Genomic DNA, 20,538 nt, shown 5'->3' on the forward strand with positions numbered 1-20,538 from the left:
TATTCTATCCAATATCCTACTTATAGGGCTGTACACATGCCATGCCACAACTGTAGGACTGCATACCACACCATGCAACAACTATGGTGCTGCATACTACACCATGCAACAACTATAGTGCTACATACCATAACACAACTATAGTCCTGTATACTATCCAATATCATACTTATAGGGTTGTACACATACCATGCCACAACTATAGGACTGCATACCACACCATGCCACAACTATAGTGCTGCATAGTACACCATGCAACAACTATAGTGCTGCATACCATAACACAACTATAGTGCTGCATACTATCCAATATCATACTTATAGGGCTGTACACATACGATGCCACAACTATAGGACTGCATACCATACCATGCAACAACTATAGTGCTGCATACTAGATCACAACCATAGTGCTGTATACTATCCCATATCATACTTATAGCGCTGTACACAAACCATGCCACAACTGTAGGACTGCATACCACACAATGCAACAACTATAGTGTTGCATACTACACCATGCAACAACTATAGTGCTGCATACTACACCATGCAATAACTATAGTGCTGCATACCATAACACAACTATAGTGCTGTATACTATCCCATATCATTCTTATAGGGCTGTACACATACCATGCAACAACTATAGTGCTGCATACTACACCATGCAACAAATATAGTGCTGCATACTACACCATGCAACAACTATAGTGCTGCATACCATATCACAACTATAGGACTGCATACCACACCATGCAACAACTATAGTGCTGCATAACATATCAGAATTATAGTGCTGTCTACTATCAAATTGCATAGTTATAGTGCTGTACACAAACCACGCCACAACTATAGGACTGCATATCATACCATGCAACAACTATAGTGTTGCATACTGCACCATGCAACAAATATAGTGCTGCATACCGTATAACAACTATAGGACTGCATACCACACAATGCAACACCTATAGTGCTGCATACCATATCACAACTATAGTGCTTTATACTATCCAATATCATACTTATAGTGCTTAACACATACCATGCCATAAATATAGGACTGCATACCACACCATGCAACAACTATAGTGCTGTATACTACACCATGCAACAACTATAGTGCTGTATACTACACTATGCAACAACTATAGTACTGTATACTAGCCCATATCATACTTATAGCACTGTACACAAACCACATCACAACTATAGGACTTCATACCACACCATGCAACAACTATAGTGCTGCATACTACACCATGCAACAACTATAGTGCTGCATACCATATCACAACTATAGGATGGCATACCACACCATGCAAAAACTATAGTGCTGCATAATAGACTGTGCAACACCTATGGGACTGCATATAACACCATACAACAACTATAGTGCTGCATAGAACACCATGCAACATTTATAGAGCTGCATACCATATCACAACTATAGGACAGCATACTACACCATGCAAAAACTATAGTGCCGCATAATAGACCATGCAACACCTATGGGACTGCATACCACACCATGCAACAACTATAGTGCTGCATACAACACCATGCAACAACTATAGTGCTGCATACCAGATCACAACTATAGTGCTGTATACTATCCAATATCATACTTATAGTGCTGTTTACATGCCATGTCATTCCTATAGGACTGCATACAACACCATTCAACAACTATAGTGCTGCATACCATATCACAACTATAGGACGGCATACTACACCATGCAACAACTATAGGGCTGTATACCATATCACAACTATAAGACTGCATACCACACCATGCAACAACTATAGTGCTGCATACTACACCATGCAACACCTATGGGACTGCATACCACACCATGCAACAACTATAATGCTGCATACAACACCATGCAACAACTGTAGTGCTGCATACCATTCACAACTATAGTGCTGTATACTATCCAATATCATACTTATAGTGCTGCATACCTACCATGTCATAACTATAGGACTGCATACCACACCCTGAAACAACTATAGTGCTGCATAGCATCTCACAACTATAGTGCTGTATACTATCCAATATCATACTTATAGTGCTGTATACATACCATGCCACAACTATAGGACTGCATACCACACCATGCAACAACTATAGTGCTGCATAACATATCACAACTATAGTGCTGTATACTATCCCATATCATACTTATAGCACTGTACACAAACCATGCCACAACTGTAGGACTGCATACCACACCATGCAACAGCTTTAGTGCTGCATACTGCGCCATGCAACAACTATAATGCTGCATACCATATCACAACTATAGGATGGCATACTACACCATGCAACAACTATAGAGCTGCATGCCACATCACAACAATAGTGCTGTATACTGACCCATATCATACTTATAGCACTGTACACAAACCATGCCACAAGTATAGGACTGCATACCACACCACGCAACAACTATGGTGCTGCATACCAAATCACAACTATAGTGCTGTATACACTCCAATATCATACTTACAGTGCTGTATACTATCCAATATCATACTTACAGTGCTGTATAAATACCATGCCATAACTATAGGACTGCATACCACACCATGCAACAACTATAGTGTTTCATACTACACCATGCAACAAATATAGTGCTGCATACTACAACATGCAACAACTATAGTGCTGCATACTACACCTTGGAACACCTATGGGACTGCATACCACACCATGCAACAACTATAGTGCTGCATACAACACCATGCAACAAATACAGTGCTGCATACCATATCACAACTATAGTGCTGTATACTATCCAATATCATACTTATAGCGCTGTACACAAACCATGCCACAACTGTAGGACTGCATACTACACCATGCAACAACTCATACCACACCATGCACCAACTATAGTGCTGCATACTACACCATGCAACAACTATAGTGCTGCATACCATATAACAACTATAGGGCTGCATACTACACCATGCAACAACTATAGGGCTGCATACTACACCAGCCAACAGCTATGGGACTGCATACCACACCATGCAACAACTATAGTGCTGCATTCAACACCATGCAACAACTATAGTGCTGCATACCATATCACAACTTTAGGACTGCATACCACACCATGCAACAACTATTGTGCTGCATACCACACAATGCAACAACTATAGTGCTGCATAACATATCACAACTATAGTGCTGTATACTATCCAATATCATACTTATAGTGCTGTACACATACCATGCCACAGCTATAGGACTGCATACCACAACATGCAACCACTATAGTGCTGCATACTACACCATGCAACAACTATAGTGCTACATACTACATCACAACTATAGTGCTGTATTCTGACACATATACTTATAGCGCTGTACCAAAACCATGCCACAACTATAGTACTGCATGCCACACCACACAACAACTATAGTGCTGCATACCACACTGTGCAACAACTATAGTGCTGCATACTATACAATGCAACAACTGTAGTGTTGCATACCATATCACAACTATAGTCCTGTATACTATCCAATATCATACTTATAGTGCTGTATACTATCCAATATCATACTTATAGTGCTGTATAAATACCATGCCATAACTATAGGACTGCATACCACACCATGCAACAACTATAGTGTTGCATACTACACCATGCAACAAATATAATGCTGCATACTACAGCATGCAACAACTATAGTGCTGTATACTATCCCATATCATACTTATAGCGCTGTACACAAACCACGTCACAACTATAGCATTGCATACCACACCATGCAACAACTATAGGACTGCATACCACACCATTCAACAACTGTAGTGCTGCATCCCATATCACAACTATAGTGTTGTATACTATCCAAAATCATACTTATAGTGCTGTACACAAACCCGCCACTACTATAGGACTGCATACCACACCATGCAACAACTATAGTGCTGCATACAACACCATGCAAAAAATATAGTGGTGCATACTACACCATGCAACAACTATAGTGCTGCATACAACACCATGCAACAACTATAGTGCTGCATACCATATCACAACTATAGTGCTGTATACTATCCAATATCATACTTATAGTGCTGTACACACACCATGCCACAACTACAGGACTGCATACCACACCATGCAACAACTATAGAATGCAAGCCATACCCCACCATTCCATATCACTCCACACGTCTGCATACTATTGCTCTAGTACTGTATACATACCGGGCCATAAAACTAGGACTGATATCACACCATGGTTCTGCATACATGTCTCGTTATCACAGAGTTTAGTACTGGATACATAGTATACCACACAATAGAACCATATATAATATACCACATTATACCATTCAGTACCCACATCACTGCATACCACAGATAACCATACTGATATATAGCTCTGCTCCCACATTGGACCATACTGAATCATAAATACAGTACTGCGTGCCCCGGCCTACCCGACCACATGACCTCATACCAAGGGACAAATAGGGCGCTTTCTGAGTAAAATTGCAACTTTTTGCCAAATATGGTGTTTCGGGTCATCTGTTTTTTCTGTACCTGTGGCAGATGTCTCCAACAGGAATTAATATGGGAAGTCAACATCTAGAGGTCACATTCTGCACCCAAATCCCAACTACACATGGCCAAAGGGTGCACAATGAGGGTAAAGCTGACCACAGAGTCAAGGTGTGTTAAGAAGACCTTATATTCCATTAAGAAAACCTTAGAAGTTCACTGAAAGAATCAAAGTTCAAGGTGATGTTATAGTTAAGTGTTGAAATGCCATCAAAATGAATGAATAAAAACTGAGAAACCACTGAAATTCACTAGTTACAGTTTAGTGAACTATTTTTTGTGCCCCTGTCATGCACTGCTGATGACCTTATGGATTGCATTGCTCATGACATGTTAAATTACTTAATTGATAACATAACTGATTACAGTTCAAATTAGGTCATTGACAACATCACTGATGACATTATCCAATTACTGGGATAGCATCCTGTGGGGTTTGAGAACTTGAAATAATTCAACAAACTACACCTGTGCTCAATTTTCTATTACTAGTCAACTGATAATGAACATAACCTTTGATCACATGCTGGACACACAGCATATCTGTCAAGTCACCCACATTTGGTGGCTGTTACCCTCTTCTTAATGGTATTCACCTGCACCTTTCCTACCCACAGCCTTCCCTAATCGCACTTCTTCCAGGTCCTCAAGACCTCTCCATCCTTGCACCTCTTCTCTGCATATAGCTATCTCTCCTAGCCTGCATCTATCGAAGATCACACCTCCCTTTATTGTGCACTGTGCTTCAACCTCTTCCCTGCCTGTAGCTATCTCTACTAGCCTGCATCTATCCGAGATCACCACTCCCTTTCTTGTACAATGTGCTTGCACCTCTTCCCTGCCTGGATCCATCTCTGCTAGCCTGCGTCTTTCCAAGATCACTACTCCCTTTCTTGTACTTTGTTCTTTCACCTCTTCTCTGCCTGTCTCTTTCCCTCCTATCCCGCGTCTATCCAAGATCACAACTCCCTTTATTGTACACTGTGCTTGTACCTCTTCCCTGCCTGTAGCTATCTCTCCTAGCCTGCATCTCTCCAGGATCACAACTCCCTGTATTGTACCCTGTGCCTGCACCTCTTCCCTGCCTGTATCTCTCTGCTAGTCCGCATCTCTCCAAGATCACAAGTCCCTTTATTGTACCCTGTGCCTGCACCTCTTCCCTGCCTGCATCTCTCTCTCCTAGCCTGAATCTCTCCAGGATCAAAAGTCCCTTTATTGTACCCTGTGCCTGCACCTCTTCCCTGCCTGCATCTCTCTCTCCTAGCCTGAATCTCTCCAGGATCACAAGTCCCTTTATTGTTCCCTGTGCCTGCACCTCTTCTCTGCCTGTAGCTATCTCTCCTAGCTTTCATATCTGCACGATCACAACTCCCTTTACTGGGCATTCGGCAAGCACCTCTTCCCTGCCTGTATCTCTCTGCTAGTCCAAATCTCTCCAAGATCACAAGTCCCTTTATTGTACCCTGTGCCTGCACCTCTTCCCTGCCTGCATCTCTCTCTCCTAGCCTGAATCTCTCCAGGATCACAAATCCCTTTATTGTACCCTGTGCCTGCACCTCTTCCCTGCCTGCGGCTCTCATCTCTCCTAGCCTGAGTCTATCCAAGATCACAACTCCCTTTACTGTGCACTGTGCTTGCACCTCTTTCCTGCCTGGATCCATCTCCCCTAGCCTGTGTCTTTCCAAGATCACAACTCCCTTTCTTGTACTTTGTTCTTTCACCTCTTCTCTGCCTGTCTCTTTCCCTCCTAGCCCGCGTCTATCCGAGATCACAACTCCCTTTATTGTATGCTGTGCTTGCATCTCTCTTTGGTGGTATGTTTTTCTGACTGCACCTCTCTCTGCTCCCCATCCCTCTCCCACCCTCCATTTGTAGATATATTAGTTTTAATGATTATTATATATTATTTGGACCTTAGCAGTGAAAAAGCAAATAGGCTTGGAATATAAGTGAAAATGCAAGCCATAATTCTTGGCTTTTTTTGTGTCTTGTGTTTATAACATGCAGTGTGGCTATTACCACTTTTTTGTAATTGGATCTCAAGTTGCAAGTATGCATGTGCCTTGAATGAAAGTCCACATTGGATGGTTTTGTAACTGTAAAATTGCGGGTGGACTGATCTTGTTCAATAGCTCTGAACCTCTGCAGCATTCTTGGTGGGGACTCATGACTCCTTCATGCAGTGAGCAGCAGTACCTCGGGGTCATGTAGTCTTGTAGGGCAGAGGCTTTATGAATGAAGGTGACCCTAGGCATCCATGCCTTTGTTAACCTGTTGTACGTATGGATGGTAGACTTGCCCATCACGTGCAGAGAGCAGCAGTACCAGGCGTTCTGCAATCTTGCAGGAAAGGGGTTTCATTAATGAAGGTGACTGGAGGCATCCATGCCTTTGTTAACCTTTTGTACGTATTGATGGTAGACATGCCCTCCACATGCGTAAGCAGTGAGAAGCAGTACTAGGGGTCATGCATTTTGTAGGACAAGAGTTCATGAATGGAGGTGATTGTAGGTGTCTATGCCTTTGTTAATCTTCTGTAGACATGTAGGGTAGACATGACCACTACCTGCTTAAGCAGACAGTTACAGGAACCTGATGTCACCCATTCTTGCAGGGGAGGGAGGTTCATGAATGAACTTTATTGGAGGCATCCAAGCCTTTATTAAACTTCGATACATATGGATGGCAGACACCCCCACCAGGTGCAGAAGCAGACAGCGGCAGTCCAAGGTGCCAAGCGGCAGTACAGGGATTCATGACTGAAGGTGACTGGAGGCACCCATGCCTGTGTTAACCTTTTGTATATATGGATGGCAGACATGCCCACCAGGTGCATAAGCAGAGAGTGGCAGTATCAGATGCCATACATTCTCAAAGGGCTGGGGTTCATGACTGGAGGTGACTGGAGGCATCCATGTCTTTGTTAGCCTTTTGTATATATGGATGGTATACATGCCCACTAGGTGCAGAAGCAGACAGGGCAGTCCAAGGTGCCAAGCGGCAGTAAAGGGGTTCATGACTGAAGGTGACTGGAGGCACCCATGCCTGGTTAGCCTTTTGTACATATGGATGGTAGACATGCCCACCAGGTGCATAAGCAGAGAGTGGCAGTATCAGATGCCATACATTCTCGAAGGGCAGGGGTTCATGACTGGAGGTGACTGGAGGCATCCATGCCTTTGTTAACCTTTTGTACATATGGATGGCAGACATGCCCACCAGGTGCAGAAGCAGAGAGTGGCAGTACCAGGTGCCATGCAGTTTTGCAGGGGAGGGGTTTCTTGAATGATGGTGATATGAGTCATCTATGCTAATCTGTGCACTTTTTAAAAACACTATTTCTTCTACAGGATAAGTGAATTACCATTACTCCAAGCTGCCAAGAAGAATGACGTCAGTGCTATCCAGAAGCTGCTCTCCTGTCGGGAGACTGACCTGTACGGCAGAGGTTTGTATGTTTATACTGTAGGCGGAGTTTCTGTGGTGCCTTGGATGTCACCTGCACCCATTCAAACACTCCAGCAAATCTGGTACACAGATGTACTTCCAATGGGGGAAAGTGCCACAGGGAGAGATAGGTACATGGCGGAGAAGGACTGGGGAATAGTTTGTGGTAGCAGGTTGTGGGGTCACGCTACATGTCTGGATCCGTTGTAGAGGTGGATTCATGGGTAAAGGAATACAGCGTGGAGGGAAGCAGATTGGTTCCTGGGTTTTGAGTTTGGCTGATACAACTTTATCATTCTAGAAATATATCAGGACATGGTACTTCTACAAAGAACTCAGATGTGTGTACTTTACTGAAGAAGTGGCAGGTTGTTTAGGACTCACAACAGTTGGCTGAAGGTGTGATGTAACTTAGAACTCTCCCGCCCCATGATCAAGGCCATGGTGAACTTAAAAGGACCCAAAAAACATGATCCTTGTTTATTTGCAGGTGGCCACGTGAAACTGGGCTGATCACATACAAGTATCTGCAAGTCAGCATCTGTCAGCAGATTGTTGAGTTATTAAATGATATGAGGACCAGTTGGACCAGTGCAGGGATCATCATCCCCCCATTAGATCAAATGAAATTACAAAAAAAAGAGACTGCTCCTTTTAGGGTGCAGCTGTACCTGAAGAACTTCATTGTGACTGTTCAAGTCAGATGACGGGCAGGGATATGTCTGATGCCCCAAGTGCAAGCCGCAGTGCACGGCTGGTCCATCCTGAGGCTTACCTCTCTGGAGGCTGATGGATCAAGACTAGAGGGGAAGAACGTCCCTTAGGTTCCTGACACCATCAGAGGATGACCTTGAGAAGTGGTCCTCTCTTCCCACCACCACCAGGAAGCATCTGAAGGACGCTTGTGTGAATGGGACCCAGTTTCCAGCCTCAGGAATTCCCTCAATGCTCTGGTCCTAGGGTCTTGGAAGATGTCAGAAGGGTGAACATCTTTCTCTTGGTCTGCAGGTGCAGTGGGCGAGACGGCCCTCCATGTGGCAGCCCTTTACGATAACCTTGAGGCTGCTGTGGCCATACTTAAAGCGGCTCCGGACCTTATCAATGAGCCAATGACATCGCAGCTATATGAAGGTAAGAGCAGAGAAAAGTGTAACACGGAAGACCACAACATATAGATAATATTGACATTTATAATATGGAATGTGTGTCGTTTTGTTTTACCCTGATCTCTGGTCTCAATGTGGTTGAAAAAACCTAATGGGAGCCAGAGCTGTTTGTAAAGTGAATGTGTGTAAAAAACAGAGAGGGGTATGTACAATAAAGGGGCGCAGCGTGGTGCCGCACAAAATCCGGCTGCGATGTGTCACTTTAGAAATGCAGGGAAGAGTCGTATTAAAAAGAATACGGCACATCCTGTGTTTCCCCTTGTGCCGATCCTAAATTTGCTGCTGAGCACCACCGCAGCCATCACTGCCCCATGGTGCAAGGATGGCTATGTTGTGGGGGAGATTGTTTTTCTGCAGGAAGGGACATGTTCCTGCAAAAAGCAATCTTCAGTGACGATTTACTCGTTCTATGTGTGCTGCATTCTGTAGCAGACATAGAAAGAGCAAAAAACGAGGAGAAATGAAAACATCTCTCCTTGTTGCATCATGCTAACACCACCCCTGTGGTGCCTTTTATTTTTGCACTGCGTCCGATTTACAAAATGTTGTAAATCTTTGGGCAGCATCAAAATGCAATGGGTGTTGCTGAGGTACGCCCACAGCAACACCCATTGCACGCCCCTTCCACGCAAAGTGCTGCCTGTGAAGGGCCCATAGTTACAAGGTGGTGTTAAGTGCCACCGGAGCGTCACAAAAAGTGCTGCTCCAGAGGCACTAGGGGCTTGTACATATGCCCCAGAATACCTAAAAGTAGATTACAAAACAGTACAGGTAAATACATGTGGCTAACAAATGTGAGTCCTATTTTCACCAATACATTTGTGAATTGTACATAGACATACATTAATCCTTAAACTAGTAACAAACAATTCATTTTTTCTTGTTCATGCCCTTCCTTATTTCCCTAGAACCATATAGTCTCTGCCACCTCCTATTCAACCCCATGCCAGCACCCTCCTTTTACACCATCCCTTTCCCGTTAATGTCCACCATCCATTTCACTAATCTAAACTATAACCCAACTTCCAAATGTAACCTTATAGATATCCCAGTCCTAACACTAATACTTACCTCGACCTTAACCATCAGATCTTCCCTTCACCTCCCTTTACACCATCCTTTACTTTAACCTCTAATCCTCATCCTGACCTAGAAGTTAACCTAATCCTGTTCCAATCCCATACCCAGCTCTAAACCTTACACAACTAACAACCTTAACTAAACCTGAGGTCTACCCCCTAACAAATCCACCTTACCTTACATTGTCCCTCACAACATAAATCTCTCAACCCCTATAACCTTAACCCCTATATTTCTCCTAAACCTAGGCAATATATATATATATATATATATATATATATATATATATATATATATATATATATATAAATTTGGTCATACTATTTGTTAGAAATGGGGTTTCTGGTTGGCTAGGGTATCCACCTAAGTCAGGCAGAACCCACCTACTCTAGTCAGGGCAAGGGAATTACACGTTCAAGATAACCCCTGCTCACCCCCTTGGTAGGTTGGCATGAGCAGTCAGGCCTATCCCAGAGGCAATGTGTAAAGTGTTTGCACAACACACATAACACACGTGACACACTATCCTCACCACAAAGGAAACACAACACCAAGTTATATTAAAATATACTGTATTGTACACAACACAATTATTAGACCAAACACCACATATCAGTAATATCCTGCTACCTTAGTAGTTGTCAGAATGTTACACATTAGTTACTCTGCGGAACTAGCAGTAGTCACATATAATACACAGGTTAGTTAGTATTTTGCAACATAACCAGTAGTCAGGAAACACGTTGCTACACCAAAGCACTTGTCATAGAAATATTATAAACACCCATATTAGGGACATTATAAAACGTATGGCAAGTCAGGAAAACATATTAGCAAGTCATGCCCATAAAAGGAACATTAGCATACATATATGAAACATTATAAAACAACCAGGTTAGCATAAGGATATATTATGTCCATATCAGGAACCTTATATACTGTACGTCTGTCCAAAGTACCTGTTTGTGATGAAGGCACCTCTAGTGCCAGGAAAAGATCAAAAGAGGCCCCCTGTGCTTCTCTTTGCAAAATGGGGGCCCTCCAGTGATTTGGAGGAAGAGGGGGGCGAGGCACACCTACTCTGGATTTAGAACCGGCCCCTCCTAGGGCCTGCAACCGCTGGGGGTCCCCCCGGGCCTCAACCGGCCCTCACAAGGGGGGGGGGGCCTAAATCAGCCAAACAACTAAGGGCACCACGCACCCCTTCTGGTTTAGTAGCGGGCCCCTCCTGGGGACAGCAATCTCTGGGCCCCCCGGGCCTCCACTGGCCCTTTCACAAGCGGGGGCCACAACAATGTCCCCAAAGAACAATACTGGGGCCCGCCGGCACGGGGAACCTCCGATCAGGCTTTTACCCTGCCCGTTCTTCAGCTGCAACATGATAAAGAGGGGGCCCAGCGAGCCTCTGTCCTCCTCCAACGAGGCCACACAGGTTGTGCTCCTCCGGGGGCGAGTACTGAGCCCGCCGAGGGCTCCCAGCTGGCTCGGCCACTCCTTAGGGCAAAACAAGCACTCGGACGGCGGGGACAACCTTGCCAGTTCCCCGCTGGTCAGGGGTGCCGCGCCCTAGCTGTCCTGCCCGACCGGCAGGTGAATTCACCTTCTCCCTGGGCTGCGGTGGTGAAACACCCAAAAGAGGTGTCTGTTGGTGCCCCAGGGGCACTGGCCTTATTGCTTGTCGCCCCGGGGGCACTATCAGGAGCAGGCTGGCTCCTATCTTTGCTGAGTTGTGCCCCGGGGGTCCGGGAAAGTAGCGCGTCCTCGCGCTTGGATAATTAGAGAGCCCGGGCTGCGGTGATGAAATGGCGTCCTGAGAATGTGCTTTCAAAAGTGCTAAAAATACACCAAGAGAGGAAAGTGCTCACACCACCTTCACCAAAGCGCCTTCCAGGCGCTATAAGGTAAAATGAAGCACCCTTGTGCTTTAAGTGGATATAGGGGTCAGGGGCCATGGCACCCTGCCCCTGGGGGACGAAGTCAAAGGAAAAAGGAGTACAGGTCGTAGTGCTCAGCAGCAGACCAGCGCAAGGGGGATGAAGGAAGTTCCTTTTTAGTGACCCAGCAGGTCACAGGTCAGCACAGCAGCAGCAGTCCATGGCGGTTCCTGGTGAGTCCTTCCAACATTCTGTGTCCTGTTCCAAGATGTCTCCAAATTGTGGGGAAAACTTCCCTGTACTCATTTCTACAGTGTGTCCACAAAGGAGGAAAGAGGGGGTTCCAACCAGTTACAACTGATTCTGGGAGTGCCCCCTCTCTCCTCCAGCACAGGCTCCACACATCAGTTGGGGGTAAACAACCCTATTATGTGACGCCAGGGCAAGCCTTTACAAATGCAGGTGTGCCCCGCCTCTCCCTTCTCTCAGCCCAGGAAGACTATTCAGTATGCAGATGCACCTCTGTGACACCTCCACCCTCCCTGTGTACAGGCTGTCTGAGAAGTATGCACAAAGCCCCAACTGTCACTCTGCCCAGACGTGGATTGGAGTCAAGCTGCAAAACACCAGAGTCATAAGCACAGAGAAATGCTCATTTTCTAGAAGTGGCTTTTCTGTCATAATAAGAAAATACACCAACACCAGTAAGCAGCATTTCTTACCACCATTACAACCATACCTAACATGCCTACGCTACGCCTCGTAAATCAGACAATACCCCGACATATACAGCAGGGCATTTCTAATGCAATCCTATGAGAAGGCAGCACTCACAGCAGTGAGACACCAAGTTAGGCTGTTTGTCACGACCAGGACAGGCCACGCAACCTGGCACATGGCCTGCCTTCTACATACATGGCACCCTGCACATAGGGCTAGCTAGGGCGTACCTTAGGGGTGACTTACATGAAGTAAAAGGGGAGTTCTGGGTCTGGCAAGTAAATTTAGATGCTAGGTCCCTGTGACAGAAAACTGCGCACACAGGCCCTGCGCTAGGCCTGCGACAGGTTTGAAAGTCTACTTCAGTGGGTGGCGCAAGCAGCGCTGCAGGCCCACTAGTAGCATTTAATTTACAGGCCCTGTGTATAGAGATACCACTGTACAAGGGACTTATAAGTAAATTAAATATGCCAATTAGGTATAAGCCAATCATACCAACTTTAGATGGGAGAGAACCTGCACCTTAGCACTGAGTCCTAGAGCCAACAGTGAGAGGTCAGAAAAAATAGGAGGAATTAGGCAAAAATTCAGGGGATGAACCTGTCACAAGGGCCAGGTCCAACAATATTTGCTTTTCTACTTTTCATTTTCTACTTGTTTGTTACTGTATTTTTTAAATATGTATTTTATCGTGTGCATAAAGTGCAATAATTCACCTCGGAGCACGAAGGCAATGAGGGCACCAGGAAAACATTGACCTGCACAACTAAAGGTGACCAGTGGAGACCTTGTAACAAGAATAGAGTCAGATGTGGAGAGGTTTCGATAATCTCATTGAACTGCCTTCCTAACGTAGGATAGCTTTGAAAATATATTTCCTCTAGCGGATTATCCTGACTGACTTTGATGAGAATATGCTCCTCATTGGTGTACCTGAAGAATTAGAACCCAAAGGATTTGATGAGATAGGCACATGGAATGGTGCACAAATTGAAAGTTAGCTGTTTGTGGCCTAGTATCCTGTCCCTCAAACTCTAAACCAGGCCTGGCTCTTTTTATAGAAGTCAAAATCTTCCAGCAGGACAGTGTTCAGGACTGTGGCTGGCACGGGCCACTAGAAGTCAGATTCAGCAGTGCCGAGCTCCTGCTGAAGCCATTGGTTTTAGCAACAAAAGCTCTGAGCAGTACAAACATTGATTTTGTTGCCGACAAGGTCACTTGTAGTACAAACATTGATTTTGTTGCTGACTAGGCCATTTCTTTGGTGGGTTTAATTTGCCACCTCACCCTAGTCCAGAGTTTTATCTTCGGATTTAGGTCCTGATTAAGAGTTTGGCTGACAAGTTATTCCATCACAAAAGTGGGAGATATCTTGTCCGCCATATTACAAGTGCATTATATACAGTGCGACTAGTAATATAGCAGCTGGGACATCCATCACCATTGTGATAGAGTAATTTTTATCCTGTGCACCAGCTAGTGATCATAGAGTCACACAATCCTAACTGTTTTCTTACAGTCCCCCAATCTATTTTTTCAGCATTTCCTCTTTGCTTACAATAGGTATAATCACACAGTCACAAGCCAGATATAGGGGGTCATTCCGACCCTGGCGGTCCATGACCGCCAGGGCCGGGGACCGTGGAAGCACCGCCAACAGGCTGGCGGTGCTTCCTGGCCAATTCTGACTGCGGCGGTAAAGCCGCGGGCAGAAAAGGGAAACCGTCGGTTTCCCGCCGGTTTTCCCCTGGCCAAAGGAATCCTCCATGGCGGCGCTGCTTTACACCGCCAGAAAGAGGCTGGCGGGAACGGGTGTCGTGGGGCCCCCTAAAAGGGCCCCATAAAGATTTTCAGTGTCTGCTTGGCAGACACTGAAAATCGCGACGGGTGCCACTGCACCCGTCGCACCCCAGCAACTCCGCCGGCTCCATTCGGAGCCGGCTTCATCGTTGCTGGGTCTTTCCCGCTGGGCCGGCGGGCGGCCTTTTGGCGGTCGCCCGCCGGCCCAGCGGGAAAGTTGAAATGTCCCCCGCGGTCTTCTGACCGCGGGGCGGTGTTTGGGCGGTTTCCGCCCGGCGGGCGGTGCCCGCCACCCGCCGGGGTCCGAATGACCCCCATAGTCTCAGTTCCTTTACTATCTGCAAATTCGAATGGGCTCTCCTCCTGCCTGACAGGATCCAAACTTGTTCCTTCCTGCACTTTGAATGGGGCAGGTCTGCCTAGTTGGGTCATAGGAATCCTTAGGAAAAGCCTTGTTTTGCATCTCTAAGTCATAGAGCTCTGACTGCAGTTTTTCTGATGGCTGTTCCTGTGCGCTCTGTTGGTTGTTTCTTGGAACAGGTGAATGTACCTCTAACTAACTGATGAATTTGTAATTAATGATCTTGTATCTATTTTGTATATATATGTTTAACTAAAAGACCTATGTATTTCCTTTGTATAATGTAGAAATGAAAAAAATTGTATTTGACTCTTCTAGTTAGTGGTTTATGCCTTCCTTGGTATATTATTTATAGTGATGAACAAAGAAATATTGGTCCAGCAGGTTTATTTGTTTAGACTTATGACCCCCTTCTAATTACCTGATTATCAATTACTCATGGATACCCTAGAAGCTGTTATGAACACTGCTCTGTCCTTACTGGGCTCAGAGGCCGGCCATTGAACCAGGGCCATTAACTTTCCAGCCAAGGATGTGTATTTCCAACTCTGAAGGTGCAATGAGTGGTTGAAGTGGATTTAAGCTAGTTCTGCCAAAGAAGTCAATCAAGGCCTAAATGGTGAAATAGCATTTTTGTTTTATAATTATTTCGCTGTAAGAGCATGCCAGCCCCAATGTGCTGGTGTGCTCCCACAGTGTGCTGTGATCTTTTGTTATATTTGCACCTTGTGTTGTGGTCTTGAAAGGCACACTTTAGTGGTGACTTATAAATATATTCATATAGGCTTTTCCTACATGGCAAAGTCTCTTTTCCCTCCCATGTCTCAATACAGTGCATTTTCAACTGCACTCCAACTAGAGGATAGTGATGCTGCTGACAGGCATATTTTTTGTCCTATATGTGGGTGGTGTAAACATACCCCTCAGCCCACATATGACATTTAGCTTTCAAGCCACAGATGCATTTTCATCACCATCTACAACACTCTTACAGGATAGTTAAATAGACCAATTGGGTAAAACTACCTTTACCTATGCAATTTTAGGAACAAAGCACATGCACTGTGGCACAGATTATCAGTGAAAGAGGGCAGAAAGTCCAACTACCGGCAAATTTAGGGTCTAGGAAAAGGAAAACAAATCTGGGATGTCCATGCAGAAAAGGGTAATTTGCTTCAGAGGTATATAATGCAGTCTTAAATTCAGAGGGTACGAAGCTAGCTGCTAATGAGACAAAATTTATAACCCAGGTCACTTGTTGACATATCAAACTCACTGTTTTTAGAATTTCGCAGACCTAAAAGTCTTAAGATGAGCAACACAGCTTGCTCTTCCTGATGATGCTGTTTAACTCATGTTCAACTGCTTGTTTGTAGTTTGATAAGGTTGTTTGACTACTGAAAAGCAATTGTGACTTTGCTTGGATCAGGCATTTGATCTTCCTTTTCCACTGAAAAACAATAATGTTATGTGATTAATTGCATGCAGTGATTGTTGGAGGCGACATGAGCTGGTTGGCTAAGGCAAGGCCCTAGCAACTACCACTCCTGTCAGGGGTGAGTGATTACACTTGCAGTATAATCTGCGCTCACCCTTGGGTAGCTTGGCACAGAGCAGTCAGGCTTATCACATGGGCAATGTGTAAAGCATTAGCACGGCACTACCACACAACAAATACACTGAGCGTTACAAGAGACTTCATGCGAGGCGTATGTAAACAAAATTTGTTTTTAACACACACATGAGTTAATACAACATGTACATCATGAAAATCTGGGCATAAATCACATTTAGGCAATATCACTAGCAATACTATGCCCAAATATTTCAAGACAACATTAGCAGTATCTACACGTGGGAAGAATAATACTTTCCCTCCCAGCTACCTGATGTGGTGCTGAAACGTTGTCCGCACTAACCCACCCTAATGATTACCCCAGCTCAATAGCATACTGTTATAGGGTGCACCCTGGTTCAGAACGATAGCAGCAATGTGGACATACAGAGAATTGCAGTACTTTTAAATAGCTCCAAAGCCCGGCCACACCGGTAAAAGCAATGTCAACCGTGATAGTCATGGCAAAGACACAATGTGTAAGGCAACACCACTGAGTGGTTTAGTCAGTTACAGGCAGTCACTCCACACGGCTATGGAGTGCCACAGATATAAGGCAGACTCGAATAGCACGCACTTGCGCACACTGCCTCTCAGCACCCTAATGCAGTACACTGATATCCAGCAGGTTAGTTGTCACTGGACCCCATGGACCCAAAGCTCACTCTACCCTCCAACCCACTCCCCAGGCCCATGGCTGAAGCTGACGCCAAATAAACTCATACACACACAGATGCAAGTTCAGAGGTGCAGCATGAGGTAAAATGCGACACTGCTTCGGCACGCCTTCAACTCTGAGAGTTGCAACCAATTAATTGAATGCCGCACACAATAAGCATGCAGTCGGGTATCTCAGAGAGGGAAATGCAGCTAATGCGACAAAAGCAGGCTAAGTGGCATCCTGCGATGGATAAATCTGCTCACGACCAACAAGACACTTATGCGTGTCATGGCCCCATGATGAAGGGCCACACTCCTTGGATGCATGCAGACTTTGAAGGCTCTGCACCAGGCTAATCTGGTCTCCAGGTGCAGTACTTAGTTCCACGCTCACACCGCTGCTACCAGATGACATCCAACAGATGATGTGGACACTTGAGAAAGCACCACTCTCCAGATGACACAGAAGGTGTAGATTCCTCGCAGGAGGTCTTTGACGCCCCAGAGACATCCACAAGAGAACAGGGGGCAAGGCAACAATCCCTTGGAGAGCACACTTCGGGGTGCTATGCAGCAGCAGGCAATCCGCCCAGACCAGTCGTGATTCAGGAAGAGTGCATGGTCTCTTCCAGGGCAGTAATTACTCCTGGTGCACAACAGAATCCTCTGGCAGTTTGCATGACGCAACCCAGTATCTCCGGCCCTGTACCTGAGCATGCGTATATCTAGTTTGCTGGCACCAGTAGTTATACTGCGGTGTGCCTTTGAAGTAGGAGAAGATATGTCTCCCTTAAACTTCCGTCCTGTCTGCCATGGGGCTGTGGAAAGGAGATCTTACTCTGTAGTGGGCCATGATCTGGCCCAGAGAAGCCCAACAGGTCTAAGAGATTTTGCAAAAAGCTGCAAGTAAAAAACATACAGTGATGTTTATAACACACGTGCCCAATAAAAGAAGGCTGGTCTGGGTGCAAAAGTGGTAAATAGGAATATTTGAGAAAACTATACAAAAAATTAAGTGCAATTAATGAAAATATAAAGATATCACGATGTCAAAAATCCTGAGAGGATTAAATGGAAAACAGAAAATCCTGAATCAACTTGTCACGAGAAACCTGGAGCAGATAAAGTTCAAGAATCTGACGAGATGCAATATTGTTTCTTCTACATTAACAGCGAAGTTAAAAGCATTAACCTTTTTGAAATGTAGCGATTCTGTACGATGACAGTGCCTTTTATATTTGCATTTTATTGATCAAGTTGTCCACGTTGAAGTTCATAATACCAGTTTCTGCATCATTAAAAGATAACTTTACACACTGTGGGCTATTTTTTTACAATAGCCCATCCTTCAAAATTGGATAATTTTAGATAACGTCTTTGTTTTCACTCTAACAGGATATATCTTAATAGTCGAAAAAGGTAATGGTCTAAGTCTAAAAAGTTGAAAAAGCTGCTCAGTTCTTTGATAGAAGTTAGACCATTGGAGTGTTGAGAGCTCCATTGAAGACGATGGAGTGCTCAGGTGTCCAATGGTCGGTAGAAGCCCGGAGCTCCAACATTCCAATGTTTATGTTTGCAGATGTTGCTGTGAACAAAGGCCTCACGGAGCCCGAGGGGGTTCCATCCCCTTGGGCTCTGTGAGGCCTCTCTTTTATTTATTAGAGCATTCTTCCGTCTAGTAGCGGCCCTTCGTAGCTGGGCTATACTGGCAATTAAAGTCCCGCTCCCTTGATAAAGGCCCTCACCGGAGAGGACCTTGAATGGCCGGTGTAGCCCGCTACCGAGGTCTATAAGGCGATAATAACAAAAACACGACCATGTTCTAATCATTTCCTATTGCAAGCTTGTCCCCTCGCCACATGTCTTTCCATGTAACAGGACCTGCCAGAGACTGTCAGGCATTGGGACTCGTAGTGCCTTCTGGTTACCTTTCACTCCAATTCTGCACATGAGAAACCCATACTCTTAATTTTAGACTTTCTTTTAAGTCGAGTTAGTGCAGAATAAATGCATAAGTGTAATCACAGAAGTCAATGCCATTGTAGCACAGAGTATGAAAATTAAGAAAACACACAACATAGCCCATGATTCATTTTAGAAACTTCTTCATGCCTAATCTTGGAATCAAGGGCTTGCTCTTTTGCAAGGGTTCTGTATTTATGGTCCCCAAGCTTACCTGAACTTCATCTGTTTTTAAACTCAAGGCCTGCCCTTCCCCAAGACGAGGATGAATGATATCATGTGCAGGAATGGTTATAGGACAGTGGCCTCAATGCAGATCTGCAAAGAATAGCTCTGCTGTCTACTCACCTGGAATGCATCAAACGCCTGCTCTGAAGAGACTGTGAACAGCTGGTTTATACCATCGAAAGTATTTAGAGAAAATTAACCACATGAGTCCTGATGTGCGGCTGGAGACACGACATGAGAATTCACTTTCACTTTCATTTGAAAGCTTAAAGCCCCTAAGCCTTACCTTAAGCAAAACCGTTTCAATGGCTATATGAAGGGCCGCTGGAATTATGCGGCTGGGAAGAGTCAAATTATGTGGCAAGGTTGAATACATTATCCAGCAAGAAACGGCAAATTATGCAGCATTGTCGGGGCACATTTTATGAAAGTATTACTTCATTCTTTTTTCATTTTTAGACTTAACACTGTCAGAGACACAGCTGTCTACCCTATACTCTAATGAGAAACAGAGCTGCACATTTCTGATCTAACCTGTGTCTGTAGTTTAATGAGAGACAGAGCTGCACATGGTTGATCTAACCTGTGCCTGTAGTTTAATGAGAAACAGAGCTGCACATTGCCAATCTAACCTGTGTCTGTACTCTAATGAGAGACAGAGCTGCACATTGCCAATCTAACCTGTGTCTGTACTCTAATGAGAGACAGAGCTGCACTTTGCTGATGTAACCTGTGCCTGTAGTTTAATGAGAGAAAGAGATGCACATCGCTGATCTAACCTGTGTCTGTAGTTTATTAAGAGAAAGAGCTGCACATTGCCAATCTAACCTGTGTCTGTACTTTAATGTGAGACAGAGCTGCACTTTGATGATGTAACCTGTGCCTGTAGTTTCATGAGAGACAGAGCTGCACATTGCACATGGCTGATCTAACCTGTGCCTGTAGTTTCATGAGAGACAGAGCTGCACATTGCTAATCTAACCTGTGTCTGTACTCTAATGAGAGACAGAGCTGCACTTTGCTGATGTA

At 44.8% G+C, this 20,538-nt stretch overlaps 1 protein-coding gene across 1 annotated transcript in view; it reads left to right on the plus strand.

Annotated features, from left to right (window-relative positions):
• The window catches only part of LOC138303565 (transient receptor potential cation channel subfamily V member 6-like), a 110,605-nt gene that overhangs the window by 43,112 nt on the left and 46,955 nt on the right, over positions 1 to 20,538 (plus strand). The window contains exons 2-3 of the mRNA XM_069242825.1: positions 7,947 to 8,044; positions 9,052 to 9,174. Of these exons, the coding sequence (XP_069098926.1) occupies positions 7,947 to 8,044; positions 9,052 to 9,174 (221 nt within the window). The remainder of the gene's footprint in view (positions 1 to 7,946; positions 8,045 to 9,051; positions 9,175 to 20,538) is intronic.

Source organism: Pleurodeles waltl, chromosome 7 (genome assembly GCF_031143425.1).
Source record: "Pleurodeles waltl isolate 20211129_DDA chromosome 7, aPleWal1.hap1.20221129, whole genome shotgun sequence".
Classification (NCBI taxonomy): domain Eukaryota; kingdom Metazoa; phylum Chordata; class Amphibia; order Caudata; family Salamandridae; genus Pleurodeles; species Pleurodeles waltl.